This window comes from Taudactylus pleione, unplaced genomic scaffold, assembly GCF_031769625.1.
Source record: "Taudactylus pleione unplaced genomic scaffold, aTauple2 ptg000005l, whole genome shotgun sequence".
NCBI classification, from domain to species: domain Eukaryota; kingdom Metazoa; phylum Chordata; class Amphibia; order Anura; family Myobatrachidae; genus Taudactylus; species Taudactylus pleione.
This window is the reverse complement of record NW_028284408.1, coordinates 20,896,985-20,919,802: the sequence shown is the minus strand read 5'-3', so window position 1 is coordinate 20,919,802 and position 22,818 is coordinate 20,896,985. Positions and strand designations below refer to the sequence as shown.

General features: G+C 40.9%; 2 protein-coding genes across 3 annotated transcripts in view; one reads left to right on the top strand and one right to left on the bottom strand.

Moving 5' to 3' along the window:
* The window catches only part of RB1 (RB transcriptional corepressor 1), a 262,129-nt gene that overhangs the window by 84,480 nt on the left and 154,831 nt on the right, over positions 1 to 22,818 (bottom strand). The gene's annotated exons all lie outside the window — the stretch shown is intronic.
* LPAR6 (lysophosphatidic acid receptor 6) lies at positions 12,850 to 15,470 on the top strand. Of its 2 annotated transcripts, XM_088445037.1 has the most exons (2): positions 12,850 to 13,449; positions 13,575 to 15,470. In XM_088445037.1, the coding sequence occupies exon 2, from the start codon at positions 13,612 to 13,614 to the stop codon at positions 14,476 to 14,478; it is 867 nt and encodes a 288-aa protein (XP_088301163.1). In that variant the 5' UTR covers positions 12,850 to 13,449; positions 13,575 to 13,611; the 3' UTR covers positions 14,479 to 15,470. The 2 variants fall into 2 exon arrangements, with proteins under 2 accessions (XP_088301163.1, XP_088301094.1); XM_088444968.1 differs by having other exon boundaries at positions 12,850 to 15,470.

The window sequence follows — 22,818 nt, the reverse complement described above, 5'->3', positions numbered from 1 at the left end:
AATCCAGTTTGCTCAAGTGTTGTTAGCTTTTTTAACCTATAAAACAATAAAAAGACCTCCACCCCCAATATTGTCCTTTAAATATGACTATCTTGCATGTCAGAAAGAAGCAATGTTCAAGTGTTTCATGTAAACCTGAGCAGATATTCTACCATGGAATACAGTATGAGAGAGGGATTTAGGTGATAAATACTTTCTGAAAAGTAATACGACTGCTGCAGGCAACTGAATCATTGTTTAATCAACTCAACACATTAATAATTTTGTGGAATATAAAAAAAGTTATTCTCCGACGCTGACTGGAGGAGTAACTTTGTTCAAAATGTTAGTGGTTTTTGTTAGGCTGTATATCAAACATATAGGAGTCACATATGACTTCAGGACACTGTAGCTATTATAGTCACAAATACATTTATAATCAAAGAAATTCTATTTTTACAAATTTGCTTCACAACTGACCACGAGCTTCATCTGGGATACCACTTTCATATAGGTGAGCAAAACCTGTATTCATATCCACTGGACTGCTCCCCACTATTTTTATACTATTGTGCACCCGGTAATTAGAGTTTTATTTACGAAGTAGCTGTAGCCTGCAGGTTCACCCATGATGAAATCGCTTCTGACAACATTTTATGTGAGGTGTTCTAGCTGTATTGCTTTGCACAGGGTCCCTGTCGCGGGAGTGACCCATGTGACCAGCAGCGCTATACAGACTGGTGGCAGCTGCGCCTTCACCCACCACTCACACCAATGTCACTGTGGGCCTGATTCAGAGCCGGACGCTCTTAACGAGCGCCCGCTCTGAATCAGGGCGTTTTTTTTTAATAGTGCGGCCTCTTGGACGCTCGCATAGCTGTGGGTTATGCTTGCGACGAGACCCTTGCGGTAGGGTCTCGCTGCCGCAAGCCCTGGAGTGATTTTGGCTCTATCAGAGCTAAAATCACTCCCACTGACATCACTAGTGATGTCAGTGAGGCCGGACCCAGACGGTAGGCGTTCCCATGGGAACGCCTCCGTCTGGGCAGCCACGCCCCCGGCACGCCCACCAAAGGTGGCGTGCTGTCACTCATCATCGACAGCACGCCCCCTTTGGTGCGAGACCTGGAGCGAAGGCTTTCCCGTCGCTCGCTGGGTCTCGCGCATGAGCACGTGGGCAAAACCGACCTGCTTGAAAGCGTACAGCGCTCGCAAGCGGGACTGAATGAGACCCTGTGTGCCCTGTCTACACACTGCTATGTAGCCTATCCTATTCATCCACCACTCACACCAATGTAGCTGTGTGCCCTGTGCACAGACTGCTATGTATCCTATCCTATTCATCCACCACTCACCCCAATGTCACTGTGTGCCCTGTGCACAGACTGCTATGTATCCTATCCTATTCACCCACCACTCACACCAATGTCACTGTGTGCCCTGTCTACAGACTGCTATGTAGCCTATCCTATTCACCTACCACTCACACCAATGTCACTGTGTGCCCAGTGCACAGACTGCTATGTATCTTATCCTATTCACCCACCACTCACACCAATGTCACTGTGTGCCCTGTGCACAGACTGCTATGTATCCTATCCTATTCACCCACCACTCACACCAATGTCACTGTGTGCCCTGTGCACAGACTGCTATGTATCCTATCCTATTCACCTACCACTCACAACAATGTCACTGTGTGCCCTGTCTACAGACTGCTATGTAGCCTATCCTATTCACCCACCACTCACACCAATGTCACTGTGTGCCCTGTCTACAGACTGCTATGTACCATATCCTATTCACCCACCACTCACACCAATGTCACTGTGTGCCCTGTGCACAGACTGCTATGTATCCTATCCTATTCACCCACCACTCACACCAATGTCACTGTGTGCCCTGTCTACAGACTGCTATGTAGCCTATCCTATTCACCTACCACTCACCCCAATGTCACTGTGTGCCCAGTGCACAGACTGCTATGTATCTTATCCTATTCACCCACCACTCACACCAATGTCACTGTGTGCCCTGTGCACAGACTGCTATGTATCCTATTCACCCACCACTCACACCAATGTCACTGTGTGCCCTGTCTACAGACAGTTATGTAGCCTATCCTATTCACCTTCCACTCACACCAATGTCACTGTGTGCCCAGTGCACAGACTGCTATGTAGCCTATCCTATTCACCTACCACTCACACCAATGTCACTGTGTGCCCTGTGCACAGACTGCTATGTATCCTATCCTATTCACCCACCACTCACACCAATGTCACTGTGTGCCCTGTCTACAGACTGTTATGTAGCCTATCCTATTCAAGTGAACGCGGGCGCAAAGCACCTCTCCCCCCCACCCCTTACCAGCTGCGCGCATGGTGCCACACCTATCTCTTGCATTGATGATATCAATAAATGTTATTGCTCAGCTTTAACTTGACGAATCGAAATCAAAGTGCAGGTTATTTATAGGAGTTTCACTACAAAATGTTTTCAGGAAAGACCACGCACGTATTATATTAATGAAAAACATGAGGACATCTGTCGGACAACTGAAACTTTGCTGAAACGGAATCATGTAAATTGCTAATTATTCAAAGCACACAAGCAAATCAGCAACTGAATGGATGAAAAACAAATGTATTACCGGTAGTTTTAATTGGCTAAATCTAGAACATTACATTTTTAAATAAACAAATGTTTGCAAACATCACTGAGCTTAAGCAGTGCTATAAGGAGGAAGGTAAAAAATGCCTCATATGATGTAAGAGACTGATCGACTTATACAAGAAACTATTACTTCACGTTATTGCTGCTAAAGTTGATCAGTCTCTTACATCATATGAGGCATTTTTTACCTTCCTGAGGCAACTGAGTCACTGGGTATATTAGTTTTTTTTTTTACTAAAATTACTAGATTGATAGATAAATCCTGATATTTATAAGCCCAGGGTTAAAAAGAGGGTGCACTTTGTATTTCACATGGCTAGAGAGTGTCACCATGGGTCAGCCACACATAGACATACTCCCAATAAGTAATCAAGACAACCCACAGGCCTCTAATATAACTGACACCTATTAATCGGTCACTGGGCCAAAAAAAATGAACACCACATCATTTATAAAGAAATGTTATGCATATGTTAAAGATCCTATGTCATGACAGAAGTGAAAGGATAACTAAATCAAAAATACAAGTTGGTTTATAAGTGCTAATAACAAATGTAGTTTGAAACCTACTCTTGAAAATGTTTTGCCTTGCAATGAAACAAAATGGATTTTCAGAAGTGTGTTGGTGCAAGTCCCAGAGTCTCTGTACTTGGTGACTGCGAGATAGAGAATATTATATATATATATATATATATATATATATATATAGAGAGAGATAGAGAGATAGAGAGAGATTGTATACATAGATTAGATACACATAGATATACATATAAATATATATATAATATGTATGAATGTACACACACCTATACATACGCACATACATATGTATAGAAAATATCTCAAGTTATCTGCATTACTTTTTTTACCTGCTGTTTAAGAAGTTATCCCAGCATAATCAGCACGGTAGGGTTAAATGTAACATGACACTTACAAAATTGCAGATGTGTATCCTAACAAATGGTTTTTCTCTGCCATGCTCAGGTTAGTAAAGGAATTCCACATTCCTAGGCAACCCTGTTTTTCACTTGTGTAACAAGTATTCACTCAAAATGTAGTTTCCCCAATCCCATCTACAATGCATTGTGTAATCACTCTGATAATAGCTTCCTGTGCACCTGGTAGGCTGCCATTATGCAATAACCACAATAGTCATGCACATCTCTATACAGAAGTGTATCATCATTCTATGAGCATTTCACCATTTAGTTTTCTGTATCTGTTATGTTAATAAGTGTTTATAGCAATTTCCTACACTTTAGCTCAGGTGAGAAGAAGTGCATTATACAAGCCATTGACTATAAACAACCTGATGTTTGCAAACAATTCCTTATCTTTTTTGCTGGTTACAATGCGATTTTAGGAATCTCCACATGGATCATATGTGGTACTAAACTCTATAAGGAAAGTATGGGGATATGGATTTTCACATATCATCCAGCCTTTTGTACAGCAATGAAAACAGTTATTACTGTTTACAAATAATGGTGATGACATTAAAGTAAAAACATATATAGGAAATTTGAAATTAAATAAAACAGTGCATAACACAAAACCGTTTTGCAAGTATTGTGGGTCCATAGAGAGCTTCTATGTACAGACACCTCCCAACCAGACAAATCCAGTCTGTGCACAACATAAAACCACGGTGGCCAATCACTGGTATTGACACAAACTTGTGTATTACTTTAGTTTCTGTTTCCCCATCCCAACTCTTTCTGCATTATCATTTGCTGAGGTGTTTTTGTTTTATTGTGTTTCTCAATCTCAAATGAGCACAAAATAAAAAGAGAAATGTTGATGACACACTACGCACATCTGTGGAATATTGTGTTATTTAAGACAGCAAAAGTTAAATGTGTATATATATATATATATATATATATATATGTATGTTATTTAGAGATGTAATCTGGATTCTGGCGGTGACCATACTGATAGCAGAATCCCGCCGGTCAAAATACAGACGTGTCCAGATGGTATTAGGGTTAGGCACTAGGGGGAGGGTTAGGCTGTGATAGGGGACTGTTATGGTTAGGCTGCGGGAGGGGTGGGCTAGGGTAAGAATACTGTACTCACTAAAATTCATCAGGATTTTGACCATAGGGATTCTGCTGCTGCTATTGTGACCGTCGGGATGGTCACCGCTGGGATATCGTACCCAACCCATTATTGAAAGTAAGTGCAATTCTGAAATAGCAAACTTGTAATAGGATTGTCATTTAGTGAAGAGATGCACCTAGTTTTGCACAGGAGCACCTGTCTCTACACATGTGAGCGCCTGGACCTGCAGTCCAAGATGGCAAAATCTGCAGGGATTATTACTCTTATTTCTAAAGTACTGACATATTACACAGCGCTGTACATTAGAGATCATGACAAACAATTTACATACAATATTATCAAGTTTTATTTCTACATAATTTGCCACAAAGTGTCTGCCGTACCAAGGATTAAACCACAATAGAATTTCAGAGCACACATACAGTACACAACAGCTAATGACATGAAACAGAGAGTAAAGATGACTCTGCCAAAATAAGACTCCAATCCAAGATGCGTGGGGAACAAAGGTAGAGGAATAACCGTAGCTGATGGAAGCTGACAAAGCCATCACTGTCGACTTTCATTTCCGTGAATATGCAGCTACAAGTAGTGCATCCAGTTGAGAAACAGCAAGTGGCAGAGACCTGTAACGTGAACCAGTCACTGAAGTTAAAACATCTGATGCCAACCATGATTGTCCATCACTGTTTTTCTTCCTCTCCTTACCCTGGCTTCTGATTTGCATATATACACCATCCCCATCTATCAGGGTGGACATGCTCTTTAATGATATGCCAATGGGAGTGGGCATAAGGAATGTATGAATGGACCGATTGCCTGCTCAAAGTGGTCACTGCTGAATCCATTTGGCAGAATGTATGTGGATTTTAAGGCCATTTCTTCTTGGTTTGCCTTCCATTCTGCTCCTTTTTTTCTACACTGTACCCACATTTACACTTTAACATTTGTAAACTCAGTAAAAACAAAAATATTAAAAAAAGGATGATGCGCAGGCCAGATTTTTTTTTCTGGTACATGAAATATCTTTCAATTACTAGCAGCTTGCACAATTAAGGCAACTTTGGTTGTGACCGGCAATGAATTTGAAGCCACTTCACAGACCTAATCTAAATCACTTATCAAATGCCCAAGTAAATCTTCTGCCTAAAAGTCAAAGGCCTTTTATATCTTGTTGTCCCATGAATATCCCCCATTGTTGGTGTAGACCAGTTAACGGGGATCACTTTTTAATTGCTAATGACTTAGTTCACTTACACCCCTTTTACACCAAAGTCCCAAGTCTGACCCGGGATTTGGAACATGGTTTCTAAATGGGCCAGAAATCTGGATAGCCCCATGCTGTAAATGGGACCCGGGTTACCCGTTAAAACAGTAGGGTTATACGGGTCATTCCCATGTTAAACCCTGCAAGCTACACGGGTTGGATTGCCAGGTCACTCAACCCAGGAATCCAACCCTGGCCCTTTTTACCAGGCAATAACCCGGGTTTGTAGCTGTGGTGTAAAAGGGGTATTAGAACACCTAAGATTGAAAACAGTGTCGCATTCAGACCTGGAAACAGATTACAGATCACTGTAAATACTCAAGAGTATTTACATTTTTGTGTTTCTGGAAGGAGGGCACAAACTATCATAACATTATAAATTATAGGAAGGCAAGAATGTCAGACAAGGTGGAGATTTTCTCCTTATAGCTCCCTAAGGGGCATCCAATGCTTGTTTGTCCACATATTTGCTTAATGCATAATGAAGCGTATGCATATGATATCGCATAGCCTCCGTCTTATAAAAAGCTGTTTATTGTAAGGTCTCAATTCAAACATAATAATTGGTAGAAAATAGCCCAAGACCAATAAAACAAGGTTTAGGATATAACATAAGCTTAGCTTATGTTATATTATTGTTATTTACGTGTAACTAAAATGTAATATACAAGAAATACATTACATCTAGGGATAGGCTTCATGCAGCCCCCATGACCAGGCGCAAGACTGCGATTACTGCTCTTTCTAGTGATCGCAGAGCATAACGCTCATTTATGTAGCAAAGTCTGTGATTGGATTGTGAAATCTTCTCAGCATCCTTATTAATCTGCCATAGTTTAACACGCTTCGTAAGCACATCATGCTGATGCCGTGCTGTAATCTCAGAATGTGCTTCTCTGTACAGGTTGAGTGTATAGATATATTTAATCAACTTGCAGCAATTTTACCAATTAAACTGAATAAAAAAAATAAAATAAAAAAAATATATACATTTATATATTTATTATATTATTAAATAGGGGTGAGCGGGTTCGGTTTTACTCGGATTTACTCCGATCTCTAAACGGCATTTTATTGGCTATCGCCTATCATGTGTTTTGGATAGCCAATATAATAAATCCGAATTTGCGGTAAAGTGGCGATAAGAACCGAGTAAAACCGAGCCTGCACATCCTATATATATATCAGAAACCCATGCATGCATTGTAGACTTCATTAGTGATGTGTTTTAGGTTTCAATTGTTTGGAAACTTAAGGCCTCAAAAGTGGGATTATTATATTGGACACAGCAGAGACTGACCTGATGCAAGGACTCCTAACTAGTGTGCATGTTAATATCGGTTTCTGAGAAAACCAAACAAAATATTTGACCTACAGATTAAGATCCTATTAAAATAAGTGTACAGATTCTAAAAATAGATTTTTTTTTTACTGAAAGAACAGATCTTCAACTGTTAAACCTACAGCATACCACATAGGCCAAGGCTTTGCGGGTGCCAGAGCCATCCTTACTTAGCACAGTATGCATGTGTTTATCTCCCGTGCAAATATTTCCAATTCAAAACCAGGGTATAACATTCCCTTTAATATAACCTTCACACCTTGGGTATAATTGTACAGAAAACTCAAATACTGTATTGGTTACGTTCTCAGGAAAGAAAATCACAATTGTATATGGAAAATAATAATGTACTTTAAAAGTGAGCGTTTATTGACAGAGAATTCAAAATACATATATAGAAATGGCAATGGTTGAATTCACACAAATGGATACACTGGCCTTATTCCTCTTATGAATAGCTGTAATGCATAGATGAAATTTGATAAATACAGAACATTGAGCATTTTGGAAGCATCACAAATTTATTGATGCACATTGTTTCTAAATGTAGACAGCAGCGACTCCTACCCTCTTACCTGTGGGAGGCTGCAGCTGCTGCTGGTCTGGCCTGCCGGGTCACTCCGCCTACGCAATGGATCTGGCAGGCACTGGGATAGGCATGCGCATAACACCAGGTCCTAGGGACTGCATTGACTGTAGCCACTAGGAGCCATGTAGGGCTGCCCGAAAGGCAGAGCAGCGGCTTCCACTGGAAGACGCTCTCTGCTAACTACAGCCAGGACAGGCTGTCCCCCTGGAGCTGCCTGTCCAGTGCGTGAATGGCAGGTAGCACTTCCAATGGGAAGCCACCTCCAGTCACAGAGTAGCAGATTTTAACGAGGGGCCTGCAGTCCCTAAGTACAATCTGCAACTCATAGACATGTCTACGTGTCAGAGACATATAATAAATGTAGGCTGCACGAGTGTTATGGAAAATACACATGGTATTTAGCTATGCCTTAGTGGTTTAAGTGTGTAAGCGTGGATATCTGCAGGTATAATTTATCCTAATTATAAATTCTTAGTACACAATGACACTTCTTCAATCAAAATATAATAAGTCGTCATTGGTTATCATTAAGTGGCTGATTCTTAGGAGCAAAGCAAAAAAGAGCAAAGTCATTTTGGGCAGATATAAAATGTGCAGAGAGATTAAAGCTGCATACACACCTATAGATATATCTGTCCAATCCGTCTGGTGGGATGGAAAATCTGGTAATGTATGGGAGCAAATAGAAATTTGTTACCAAACACTGGAAAACTGACCAGATTTTCCTTCCCATCAGACAGATTGAACAGATATATCTGTAGGTGTGTACACACCGGGTCTGTCCAAAATGAAATCTAAATTGCAGTGTAAAAATAAAACTGTCCAGCTTTTGTGGGCTACATGCAAAAGCAGCCACTATTTACCCTGCATGCAAAACAAATCTATGTATTTGCACCCATTGTATTGCTACATGGTTTGTCCAGGTGCACAGTAACTTGCTATATCTTACTCTATTCCCAAATCTGAATCAGGCCCTTTGTACCTTGACAAAACCACATAGCATTGCAGGTGAAGCAGATATAAAATGTGTCGAGAGAATTAGATGTGAGAGGAGTGTGTCCAAACTCTAAACTAAATTGCAGTGTAAAAGTAAAAGCTGTCCAGCATTTGTGGGCTACATGCAACAGCAGACAGTATTTACCTTGCATGAACAAAATAGAAATGTATTTGCAGCACTTGTTTTGAATGTGATCTGTCCAAGCGCAAAGTTATTTGCTTTTTTTGCTATGCTCCGAACTCAGAATCAGCTCTAAAGTGTGAACACTTTGTACAGGCTCTAAAGCTGGCCACATATACAACGTATACAAGAATAAAGACATTTTGAAAATACTAAATATGGACTTTCCAAAAACTTTCAGGTCATTGAATAATCAGAGGACAATATTTTAAAAGCTATTCATTCAATATTATACAGGGGTAGGCAACCTGTGGCACGCCAAGCTGCTGTGGAAACACCCCTTTCAGCAAGCTTTGCCACAGCAAATACGTGGCAGGGCATGCTGAGAGGTTTAGTTCCACATTATCTAGAGTGCCAAAGGCACAAAAGATTACGTGTCAGCGGATGCACTAGAGCATAGTTCTTTTCAACCAATCTAGCAAACCAAAATACCTCTAAAGGTGCGTATCCACTTATAGACATACAAACGAGAGCACGATTACGACAATGTATTCGTGTTGTCGTTTGTATGTCTAGTGATGTGCCTAGACTGAACATTCACTCGTTCAGTCCAGGCACATCCATCATCCCTGACGGGATCATCAGGTTGACCAGCATGTACAGGCGATGACAGATGGCAAAAACTAACAGCGGGCATGTGCATCTCTGGTCGTTTTTGTCATTTACATGCCCCATTTACGGGCGATTGCATGATAACGACATCGTTATCGTGCAATCGCCTGTCAAAATCGCCTAGTGGATACCCGCCTTTAAATAGCTTGTTCACACACATGCACTTGGAACATTGATACATGAAAACCAAGGCACACTTCAGTCAAGCTTAATACCAAATAAATAGACCATACCAGTACATTTTAAGAGCTGCGTTAACAGTTTAGAATGCAATGGTAGGAATGTGCCCATAAAAAGCCATTCATACCATATGTGCGTGCACTTCTCAGGCAATACTCAGAGGGTAAAAACCATATTACCAGTGGAGCGATGTGACCGAGCACACAATTGTTTTTTGGGCGTGTTGCTCTGATCAGGAGCGAGCGCCTCGGTTACCATGCTTGTTGTGCCCAAATGCACCGAGTTTATGAACATAAAGTGGCTAAACCCGTCTAAAGTACTGTGTACCGTGCCCAACATGGGCAATTTTTCAAATATTTCTGCTAGTCACCTCAGGGCGGTGCGAGCATAAATCTGGCTGCCCATGGGTTTCGAGCCCAATCGGAGCAACGATGGAAAAGCTCTGTCAGGCGCCCATTACTAACGGGTGCCCAAAAAGCAAATTAATTCTCCCCTTAGCCTCATAATTGCTAACTGGTCCTCTTCCTACCACCAGTGCCTGAATCTTGCCCGATTTAGCATCCTAGTTGTGCGACCAAATTGAACAATCCAATTAAATCAACAGAAAATGCCCATGTGTGGCAACTCTAATGCTGGGTACACACAATCGATATTGGCCTGATTTGTAGTTTTCGGCAAAATCAGAACGAGAAATCAGGCATATTAAGTGCGTATGTGTTGCCCGTGCTGCAGTTCAATCAGAAGATATTGTGTAGAATGCCATGCTGCATGGCATCCTACATTGTGCCATCGCCCCTTGTAAGTGTGTACGCACTTGCCAATGCAGGGTACCATTGCCCGTCGGATCAGCAATGGTACCCTGATGTGTAGCCGGCTTTAGTCAAGAAGAATTTGTTGGTAGAATAAATGTTGGAAAGATTACAGAGGAATCCTTTCTAAAGCCAGAATGTTGTTATACTATAACTTTTTGAAATAAAGTAAAAGCCTGCTAACAAATTATTTACTAAAGAGAAAATAAAACTGCACATTAACATTTAAAAATTATATCTATTTTTAAATTGAACTAATACAAGAGAAAAAAAAAAAATCTGAGCACAGCATGCTATAGTAATTTCTTGTTTATGACAGTAATACAGGTGATGTTATCTCTAGGTTGCTGGTAGATAGTGGGAATGCGCAGCATTGGGAATTCCCTGAAAACGACTTCATCACTGTCTCCCTGGTGACTATACAGGTTTCCGGAGTTACCTTGCACAATCACCTGCTGATAACCAACTCGCAGAAAAGTTTTTTTTTTGTAAAACGACTTACAGAGATCATTTAAAAAAAAAAAAAAAACTATCATGCTGCCCAGCCTTAATAAGTAGAGATAGGCAGATTGATCAGGCGATTCTAATGGAGCATACACACGGTCAGATTTGTCAGACTTGTCAGATTTGTCAGATGAACGACTGAACGATTTGAACGATTTTACCAAAGTTTTGAACGATTTGAACGATTTGAACGATTTTTGACTGCATTAAAATGAATGGAATCGTCCAAGTCTGACTGCAAACACATCAGATGTCAGAAATCGTTATCTGACCATCGGGAACGCGCATCGTTGATCGTCCATCGTTCAGGCATGTCAGATATGAACGATTTTCCTTCAGATATGAACGACTGAACGATTTTTAAATCGTTATCGTTCATATCTGAAGGAAAAATCTGATCGTGTGTATGCACCATAAGGGGTGGTTCTTGCATTTGCAAAAACTCATGAAAACTACTAGCTGTTATATATGTTGTATGAGAGTAGTTGTCAGACTAATGGTGGGTACACACTACATGATATGCTCCCTGAGCGATATCGTGTAGTGTTGTCCCCGGCAGGCTGTGCTCAATGTCGTTCATGACACTGAGCACAGCCGCTGAACGATATCATTAACGATATTGTTCAGTGCCGGGCTCTCTCTCCCATTCCCTGACATGCAGCAACCTGACGAGATCGTCAGGTTGGCCTGCATGTCAGCCCGATGAACGATAATGACGAACGACCCGCGGGAACGCACGTCGTCGTCATCGTTCATCTTTTTGGGGTTAAAAATGGACGATAAAGTGGACGACTGAACGATAACGTTATCGTTCAGTCGTCCACTTTATCGCCCAGTGTGTACACACGTTTATTGGCGCTAAGTAAGGGAACATAAAATGTAAGGAAAAATTACCAGATAACTGATCGGCATGAAAGTGCACAACTTCAGATCATTCACTGTGTACATACACCAAGCGACACACGTGATAGCAGCCCTCTTTGTCTGAAATACAAGCACACCACAACATTTATTTACACAGTCTGTAAAATGATGAGGCTGGAATTTGAAATAATGGCTCACCACATGTTTACCCTTCTCTTTATCCCAGCTGCTTTCTGACCTGGTGATAAGTGGCAGGGCAGCTCAGGAAGGGCAGGGAGGTCAGTAGGGATCTTATCTCGTCAAGGTGAAACCTTCCCCTGGCTACAAAATATTCAACACTTAAAATACCTCTAGTCTGAAATCCACACAGTTATACATACACACGTATATATTTTGTATACATTACCTTACACTTCCAGCACCGATGATTTCAAGCAGACCAGAGTTTATGTGCATTAGCTTTTCATTGTTAGTTTTAAATGAATAATGTTACAACTGCATTATCCATCAAAAAATGAAAAATAGATGAAACTACAGTAAAACATACAGAAATATGCAGTTTAATTTTTTACAAAAGACAGAATTAGAAGTTACATAATGTAAAAGACAGCACATTTGTTAAACAAATCAGCTTGAACACTATAATGACTGATCACTCAGCTGGTTATTTGCTCCCCTCTCAGGTATATTCCCAGGAGACCTTATCAGAATGAAGGCACAGCAAGCACAGAAACTGGGCAGTCACTAGTCTTTGTTTGGGGCCGGCCTCTTCCTGTGTTATTCAGGTTCTCTGTGTGAGAGCTCCCAGGAGCAGACGCTGCTACTATTACAGGCACTACACATCAGAGCACACTTCGGATTTTGTGTCCTCCCAAAACTTTGCCTCATCAAACCTACAGGAAATTTTGCCAGACAGCAGCAAATCAGTGAGTTTTCCAAGAATATTTGCATTTTCATTACCACCACCAGCCAGGAGGCTGAAAATGTACAACTTTCTGCCAGCGAACCCTCTTGCATACCTATTGAAGTACTCGGTCTGTTACACTTGCCTCACTTTTAGCTGCCAGGGATAAAAGCTACAAGGCTGCAGAGGTGTAATTGCACTGGAACAGTAAGCAATAAACTGGAATCCAAGACATGCAAATGACATTACATCTGTAAGCGTATTGTAAAGCATTTTGTGGAACGGAGGAAACAGCACAGTCTTTCAAGTGATGCCCAGAGCTTGTCTGCGGCAGATCCAAGGTCCACATCACACCTCTGGATGACCGTGTGGAAGCTCGTAGCCAGCTGCATATGTATCCTGCCAAGGATTTCTGATTACAAAAGTACAAGACAAAACATCAGGGCAGTTTCCCCAGGATGTCGGGACCACCAATTCTGATGGTAAGCAAAAACATTACGGACTGTCACGTTGATGACAACTTTAAGTACACCTTGTATGGGTGTATATTTAGCATGGTGTTTGTTCTAGGCCTGATCGCAAATTGCGTTGCCTTGTACATTTTCAGTTGCACCTTAAAGGTGAGGAACGAAACGACGACATACATGATAAATCTGGCAATTTCAGACCTTCTCTTTGTGTTTACACTGCCTTTTCGGATTTTCTACTTTGCCACCAGGAACTGGCCTTTCGGAGATATATTGTGCAAGATATCGGTGACGCTGTTCTATACGAACATGTATGGGAGCATCTTGTTTCTAACGTGTATCAGCGTGGATCGCTTTCTGGCAATAGTACATCCTTTCCGATCAAAGACCATCAGGACGAAAAAAAAAGCCAAAATTGTATGTCTGGCTGTGTGGTTCACTGTGATCACGGGCAGTGTCCCTGCCAGCTTTTTCCAAGCAACCAACACAAACAACAACAGCTCTACATATGCCTGCTTTGAGAACTTCTCTGAGGATACCTGGAAAACCTATTTATCAAAGATTGTGATTTTTATTGAAATAGTGGGTTTCTTCATCCCTCTGATCCTTAACGTTTTCTGTTCTACAATGGTTTTAAAGACTTTGAAGAAACCAGTGACATTAAGCAGGAGTAAACTGAACAAAACTAAGGTGTTAAAGATGATATTTGTCCACCTGGTGATCTTTTGTTTCTGTTTCATACCCTATAACATCAACTTGGTGCTTTACTCCCTCATGAGGACTCAGTCTTTCAGCAACTGTTCAGTGAAGGCAGCAGTCAGGACTATGTACCCTATTACGTTATGCATTGCTGTATCAAACTGCTGTTTTGACCCCATTGTTTACTACTTTACATCTGAGACTATTCAAAACTCTATCAAGAAGAGAAACCGCCCAGTGAGGAAAGACTCTCGCTTCTCTGAAACACTGGGTTCAGAAAACTTTATTCAGCATAACCTACAGTCTCTGAAAGCTAAAATATTTGAAAATGAGTCTACAATATAATGCTTGCACTGCTATATAAAAACTGTATACATATTTGTATTGCCACAGCATACACATGATTACAAATGCTAACAACCCAAATCCTGTTTACTTCTAAATTGATTCACCATCACATGGCATTTCCGTTCGGTAACACTTTGAATGTTAACAAGCCTATACCCATTTCCTTCATTATGAAGAGAAGTTTATATGACGGTAATGGAGCCCTGTGTTTAGTGATGTGTGTTCCTTTAAATTAGCTCAATGGGTTATTGAAATTGAAGGCCACATTGTCAGAGGGGAAATGTTTTCTAGCATTAAACAGAGATACAATATACGGTTATCTAAAAATATGTCAGAACTTAGGCACAGTTGATGTTTCATAGGTGCCCTACGGAGGGCTTTATCACCTTAATCTGAAATGACATTACTTTCCAGTTATCGTATAAAACTTTAAAAAAAAATTTTAAGTAATGTACATTAGATCACTCTGGCACTGCTGGCATTCATTAGTATCTCTCAGTCTAAGCTTGTTCATTTACAATGAGGTAGCAGCTTCCACTGTCTTTATTAGTTTCTAAATGTATAATTGTGTATGTGGAATGGTTGTTCTGGCTTCCCCCGAAAGTATTTGAGGGAAACGAAGCTCACAAGGATTTTCTTCCTGGTAGGTCTCATTACTTGTATGTATGGCTGCTATTTGCATATAGCATAGACACTTAATTTCTTTGTTACAAAGTGATTTGCAAGATATACAAGTATTTGTTGATCACTTCTACGATTAAAAGGAGTTAAATATTAACTATACCTTCTTACAGAAGGCACTTACATTTAGTATATTACTAAAGACACAAATCGTATTATATTTGGAAAATGCTCTTTATAAAACACTGTTAATGCAAATCTAAATCTATTCAATGCTGTGTGACTGAATTGTGAATGTATTTAAAGTTGGCACTTTAAACATGATAAACTGGTCAACTGTTTAATTAAAGTACGGTCTTCATAATTAATTATGATGCAATGGACTAATTTATTCTTACATTTCAGTTGAATATATGCATTGCACACAAGTCACTGCCTGTGTCTGTTACAATACACAGATTTAGAGGACTATGTATTAAAGTTGTGAGAGATAAAATTGTGAGATAAAGTACTAACTAATCAGCTTCCAATTTACGTTTTGCGGGCTATGTTTTAAAAATGATAGTTAAATGATTGGTTGGCGATGTATTTGTTATAATTTTATCTCTCTCCCAGCTTTGATACATAGGCCCCTTAAGGTGCCCATACACGGTGCGATCTAGCAGGCGATCCGACGGATTGGTACGATATCGTTGCTAGAGCGTACCGTGCATGGGAATGATATTGGACAGAGCGCGCTCCCGTGGGGTCGTACATCGCGCCTCCAGATCTTACTGCAGGTTCATTTGCTCTGGGGATGCGATGTACGATTCCATGCAGCACTATATGAGTGGGTGAGGGGGGATGCTGGCATATCGGGCACGGCCACCCGATCGCACTGTGTGTGGTTACCTCCCGATATGTCGGCCGTCGGATCCCCCGTCACGTGGTGCAAATCGCACAGTGTATGGGGACCTTTACTTATACAGATTATGAGACTTCAGAATAAGTGCACTTTTTAGTTGAGGTAAATTAGATCAAGTTGATCATGAAACAATATGAATGAATCCTAACTATCACACTTGTTTTTGGATATTTTATTAGAAATTGTGACTTCAAACTTTTCCGAACAGAAAGCAAATTTCACTTTAATTTGATATTGTGTAAAAAAAAAAGTGAAGACAATGTGTGTGAAATCTGGGCATGTGATGAATCACTTTGTGAGGAGTTCTCTCAGCAATACTTGCTCACTGAGAAGTCTGTTCTGTTAAGACATGCCAAAGATGCATTATTACTAAGTTCAAGCAACTCCTTTTCCTTAGGGCAAATGGGAAAAAGGTGATGTGTACATGCAGGTCAGTGTTCAAGTAGTTTATTCAGCTGAATTCTCTTCCCTTACCATCCACCCACGTGCTTCCACTAATCAATTCAATCCCCTGGTTTTGCAGAAGTTATTGCATTTAGAACAAAAGGCTCTCTGCTCCAGGGTGTTAGCCCAGCCAAACACAAAGGACTGCAGCATATCTTCAGCTCTTGTTAATTTGGTTTCGCATTATCTGTTTGTCACAATGTAAACGAGGAGCCATACAAAATAAACCCCCAAACATTTTAACAGTGTAGTGCCACCATGTTAACTACAAATAATACTATATGAACAATTTAGTTTTAAAACAGAAGGATAACATTTGGACTGAAATCAACAGTGTATGTTAGTTGAAGAAATGGCATTGGTGGACTAGAACGGTACGTGCCAAGCATTATAAACACCAGGGGGTCTACAGCACGACATAGATTTTGAGATATTAATCTGCTGCCCATTCCAAGATTAATTTCAACAGCTATACTCTATGGGAGCATAATCACCCAATACATATTTATAAGGGACTAACAATTGTTAAGATTAAGAGCACAACTGGATAATCACTGACTCAGAATCACTAATTAATACCAACACACATCTCTGTTTGTTGAGAACCAAGTGACTGGATCTTAATATAGGGCCTGATTCAGTACTGAACAGAATTGCAAAGCTGCAAGCAAGCAGCTTTGCGATTCCCTCCTTGCAGATATGGTAATGCATCACGCCTTCTGCTGCATTACTTATACGAGCTACGCTGTCCAACGCAGCATCGGATAATCTGCGGAACACCGGCCAGCTAAGTAACCCATGGGGTCAAGCAAGCCGGACGCCGCAGATGAAAGTGGCCAGGAAATCTCCGTAGGTTTCTGTAAACAAAGGCCATCGATGCCCCGTCCCCAAATGGCAGCAGACAGTCTGCTGTTGCTCTGTGTGCGTTCACCAAGGACCCGTACTGCACATGCGCAGTACGGGTTAGGCGCCTGCGCAGATTCCCAACCGTGCGGAATCTCCGTTCAGTAGTGTACTAGCATGCACTGCTGAATGAGGGCCATAGTTTGGCTACTATTCATAACGTCTTTCCATGAACACATTGGTAGATAGCAAAAGACTTTCAATCAAAATGGATTAGATGTTGACCAGGGTTGCTGGCATTCTGGTGCCATGAGATTTGCTGTGTAAGATTAATAACTTAGCCACCTAAATTGCTGCATGTACCCACTTAGGCCAGTTGTGCCGGACCTAAGCCCGAAAGCTGAAGATCCCGACTATGGTAAGTAACACCCCTAACCCTCCCCTTCCCCCCCCTAACCCTCCCTTAGGGGTGCCTAAATCTAACCCCCCCTCCCCTAGCCTAACCCTCCCTTAGGGGTGCCTGACCCTAACCCCCCTCCCCTAGCCTAACCCTCCCTTAGGAGTGCCTAAACCTAACCCCCCCCCGGGGGTGCCTGACCCTAACCCCCCCCTCCCCTAGCCTAAACCTAACCCCCCCGTTAGGATTTCGCCATGGGGCTAATGATAGGTGTCAGTATTTAGACGCCTATCATTAGTCCCATCCCGGGATTTCACAGTCAGGAGGCCGGCGGTCGGCATTTCAACTCCCGGCTTCCTGACTGCATCCCCTTATTCAGACATTAGTCTTTAGCAGAGGAAGAAATAAAAGCGCTACAAAAATATATCAGTTAATGTTCACATTGGCAGTAAACAAAAGCACCAAAGGTCAGAAGCACTAAAAAAGTGGCGTGATTTTTAAAAAGCATTTGTATGACCTGCAAATTACAAAGGCACCCATATGAACAGCAGATGCAAGCTGCAACAAGCCCTGAGTGCCAATTCCTGTGCAGAGTTGAATATACTGACTGTACCTTTATGGCACAGGTATCCCAGCTAGTAAAGAAATGAGCTCACAATGGCTTCCAGAAAGAGAAAAAAGAATCTTTAAACCTGCAAAAGCACAGAAACCCCTTTGAAAAATAATTTAGCCTTAAACATTCGAAACAGTTATGTTTTTAAGAAAGCTATCACTTATATATTGTCTCCGTGATCTCAAAGTTAGTTACTTTAACAAGACAGCAATTATTAGTGGCTGGTTATAACAATTTTTCTTAAAGCATTTAGGGATCTTACAGAATGTAGATAATAGCCTACAATGACCGAGGGCATCTGGGAGAAGGCGTCCGGTATTGGCGACAAGCTGTGTTTGGTTAATTCAGCATTTTAGGCTTCTTTTACGATTGAAAACAGCTGATATTCTCTGAAATTTGTTTTGTGGCCCCCAGTACATACATCCAGGTGGTACTTACTATTTGTGTACCTGCAAATATATTTTTTCAATAAACCTTTTAGAGATTGCAGTAGCATGTCTATTACAACGGCCTACATAACTACAGAATGCACTTTCCAGATTACCCGTTATATCTCCTAAGAATTGAAAAATTTCATTGTGTTTACCTCAATTATTTTGTGTTGTATTTAAAAGTAACAGTGATATAATTTACAAGGTATACATGCACTTAGCAATCCTTGCTGAGAGACAGAGTACACATTTTAGAGATAGCCTTGCAGAGAGCTTAAAATAGCAGTAATAATGATAAAAACACAAAAGATAGAAGAGCTTGAAATCTAGTAGTGACAATGAGTATTTACAGACACTGCTGGTGATTAAATAGGGCATATCAGGCATAACAATATATACAGATTACCAACCATCTTATTAAGGGAGGTCAACACACAATAAGCAGCATGATTAACGTTATAACACCCACACGGTTAAATCTAAAATGCTCTGAGTCAAATGAAGCAGAGTACACAAAATGCAATATATTGTCCGACAAACTATATATTGCATAGTGTACAGAAGACATGTCTGTGAATTAAGTCGTTCAGACATATCTGAGTCGATGACGCTGTAGCAAGCAAATATAGTTTCATCTGCATGTGTATGCAGCCACCCTTCGATTGGCCTATTAGGCGGCTACAGGAACCGCCGACAATGACATCACAACTAGGCGGGCAAATGTAAATGCCCACCCTATGTGATGACTGCCCAGATATATCAAGCATTCAAATAGTGTGTATAGCTTACCAAATCAGCCGCTCAGTCAGCGAGACAGATTGTCTGCAGATAAATCTTTCAGGTGTGTACCCACCATTAGACCCTTGTCGGGATCTTGGCGCCAGCATTGTCAAGTCGACATACTCAATGTTGACATTGTGAAATGCGGTCATGGGGGTCAATACTCACTAACATGTGCTCCTTTACTACAGTTACCAGACAAGAAAGTATAGCTAGAAATAGATTACCAGACACCACTGATAAAAGTCTGAAATAAAAAGTAGAAATAGCCTTCTAGTAAATACAGATTTGTCCTTTCTCACTGTTACTTCAGTTGCACCAAGTAGTCCCTTTCCGCATTCCAGGTTCCGTGCGACTCGGCCACATATCTTTCACTCAAAATGTGCGTCTTATTCGCATAATTAAAACACATACAAGTGTCAAAACTACATTGCTAACATACACTGACCAATTTGATGTGTGACATTTTATACATCTGTGTGATTAAGTCTGAATCTGTGTAGAAAGGGCTCCGATTCGAGCGGCCATGGCTTTTCCTCATGTCAAGTTTGTACATGTGTAAAACCAATTCATGTGCGGTTAAAGCTGCAGTCCAGCGCCTGGTACACAGTGAGCAGCTTTTCACTGCGTTTGCAATGTGACTAAGATGCAATATTTAAAGAAAAATACAGCATGCTACTCCGTTGGATTACTTCTCGAATCCGAATTTGCGGTAAAGTGGCGATAAGAACCGAGTAAATCCGAGTAAAACCGAGCCTGCACATCCCTAATTTTATATATATATATATATATATATATATATATATATATATAATTTTTATATCCAATCGGACCGGCACTCAGCTATCAGGGTCGAATTGCTCCAGTGCCTTCTGGACCTTAGTAATACACACCACAAACAAGCAGCGGCACTCGGAGACTGGTTATCGGTATACATGATGTATTAAATAAATACATATCACATGTCAACGTTTTGTGACACACACGTCCCTTTATCAAGGTATTTGTGATTGATTGATTTATATACAGTCAGGTCCATAAATATTGGGACATTGACAGAATTTTCATATTTTGGCCTCTATTCACCACCACAGTGGCTTTGAAATGAAACAAACAAGATGTGCTTTAACTGCAGACTCAGATTTAATTTGAGCGTAATTACATCCAAATCAGGTGAACGGTGAAGGAATTACAACGGTTTCTATATGTGCCTCCCACTTTTTAAGGGGCCAAAAGTAATGGGACTATCAACTCAAAAGCTATTTCATTGGACAGGTGTGGGCTATTCCCTTGTTATTTCATTATCAATTAAGCAGGTAAAAGGTCTGGACTTGATTCTAGGTGTGACATTTGCATTTGGAATCAGTTGCTGTCAACTCTCAATATGAGATCCAAAGAGCTGTCATCATCAGTGAAGCAAGCCATCATTAGGCTGAAAAATCAAAACAAACCCATCAGAGAGATAGCAAAAACATTAGTTGTGGCCAAGTCAACTGTTTGGAACATTCTTAAAAAGAACGAACGCACCGGAGAGCTCAGCAACACCAAAAGACCCGGAAGACCACGGAAAACAACTGTGGTGGATGACAAAATAATTATTTCCCTGGTGAAGAAAAACCCCTTCACAACAGTTGGCCAAATCAAGAACACTCTCCAGGAGGTAGATGTATATGTGTCAACGTCAACAATCAAGAGAAGACTTCACAAGAGTGAATATAGAGGGTTCACCACAAGATGCAAACTATTGGTGAGCCACAAAAACAGGAAGACCAGATTAGACTTTGCCAAACAACATGTAAAAAAGCCATTACAGTTCTGGAACAACATCCTATTGACAGATGAGACAAAAATCAACTTGTACCAGAATGATGGGAAGAGAAGGAAAGGAACTGCTCATGATCCAAAACATACCACCTCATCAGTGAAGCATGGTGGTGGTAATGTCATGGCGTGGGCATGTATGGCTGCCAATGGAACTGGTTCCCTTGTATTTATTGATGATGTGACTGCTGACAAAAGCAGCAGAATGAATTCTGAAGTGTTTCGGGCAATATTATATGCTCATATTCAGTCAAATGCTTCAGAACTCATTGGACAGCGCTTCACAGTGCAGATGGACAATGACCCGAAGCATACTTCAAAAGCAACCAAAGAGTTTTTTAAGGCTAAAAAGTGGAATGTTATGCAATGGCCAAGTCAATCCCCTGACCTGAATCCGATTGAGCATGCATTTCACTTGATGAAGACAAAACTGAAGGGAAAATGCCCCAAGAACAAGCAGGAGCTGAAGACATTTGCAGTAGAGGGCTGGCAGAGCATCACCAGGGATGAAACCCAGCGTCTGGTTATGTCTATGCGTTCCAGACAAAGGATTTGGAACAAAGTATTAAAAAGTGAAAGTTAGATTTAGTTGTTTAGTTTGTCCCATTACTTTTGGCCCCTTAAAAAGTGGGAGGCACATATAGAAACCGTTGTAATTCCTACACCGTTCACCTGATTTGGATGTAATTACCCTCAAATCAAATCTGAAAGTCTGTAGTTAAATCACATCTTGTTTGTTTAATTTCAAAGCCATTGTGGTGGTGAATAGAGGACAAAATATGAAAATTCTGTCAATGTCCCAATATTTATGGACCTGACTGTATATATATATCAATCTATCTCAATCACACAGCTCTCCACACTCACAACTTGCTGCACTCAGGTTAGATTAAATCACAATTGTATGCAAGTAAATCAACATTTCAGTGCTCCATTTATTGCACTGTCATCAATCAGAAATATCCCTGATGACAATAACTGGAACTTTGAAAACGTTGGACTATTTAACCACCTAGAAGTGTGATCGACTACCACACAAGCCTGATTTTACATACACACATATGGGCCTCAAAAGTGGTAGAGTTTCACCCAAACGTGGGAGTGGAGTTTGGGCATACTAGGGTAGGGCTTATGGTGCCCATACACGGTACAATTTTTTACCCGCTATGGACAGTTTCGACAGGTTGTACAGACCAATCGTATTAAAATAGGTGTTTTTTGTGTGTTCTGCGACCCCGATGCGCGTCCCTGCCATCCTCTAGTTGGATCACAGATCAGATGGTTTTGCAGAGAGATCTACGATCTATTGAATACAATGTGATACACTACTATGCATCTTATCCTATGATCGGAACGATCATTCGTACACCATATGACCACATCTTATGAAGAATTTCAAGGGCAATCGTACAACACATCTTACCAACTTTGAATTGCACCGTGCATGGGGGCCTTTAGTGTGCATGTGTGTGTAGCAGGACAA

Excerpts from the sequence above, each read along its gene's own strand:
- LPAR6 (XM_088444968.1), top strand. The coding sequence starts at position 13,426 with ATGTCGGGACCACCAATTCTGATGGTAAGCAAAAACATTACGGACTGT.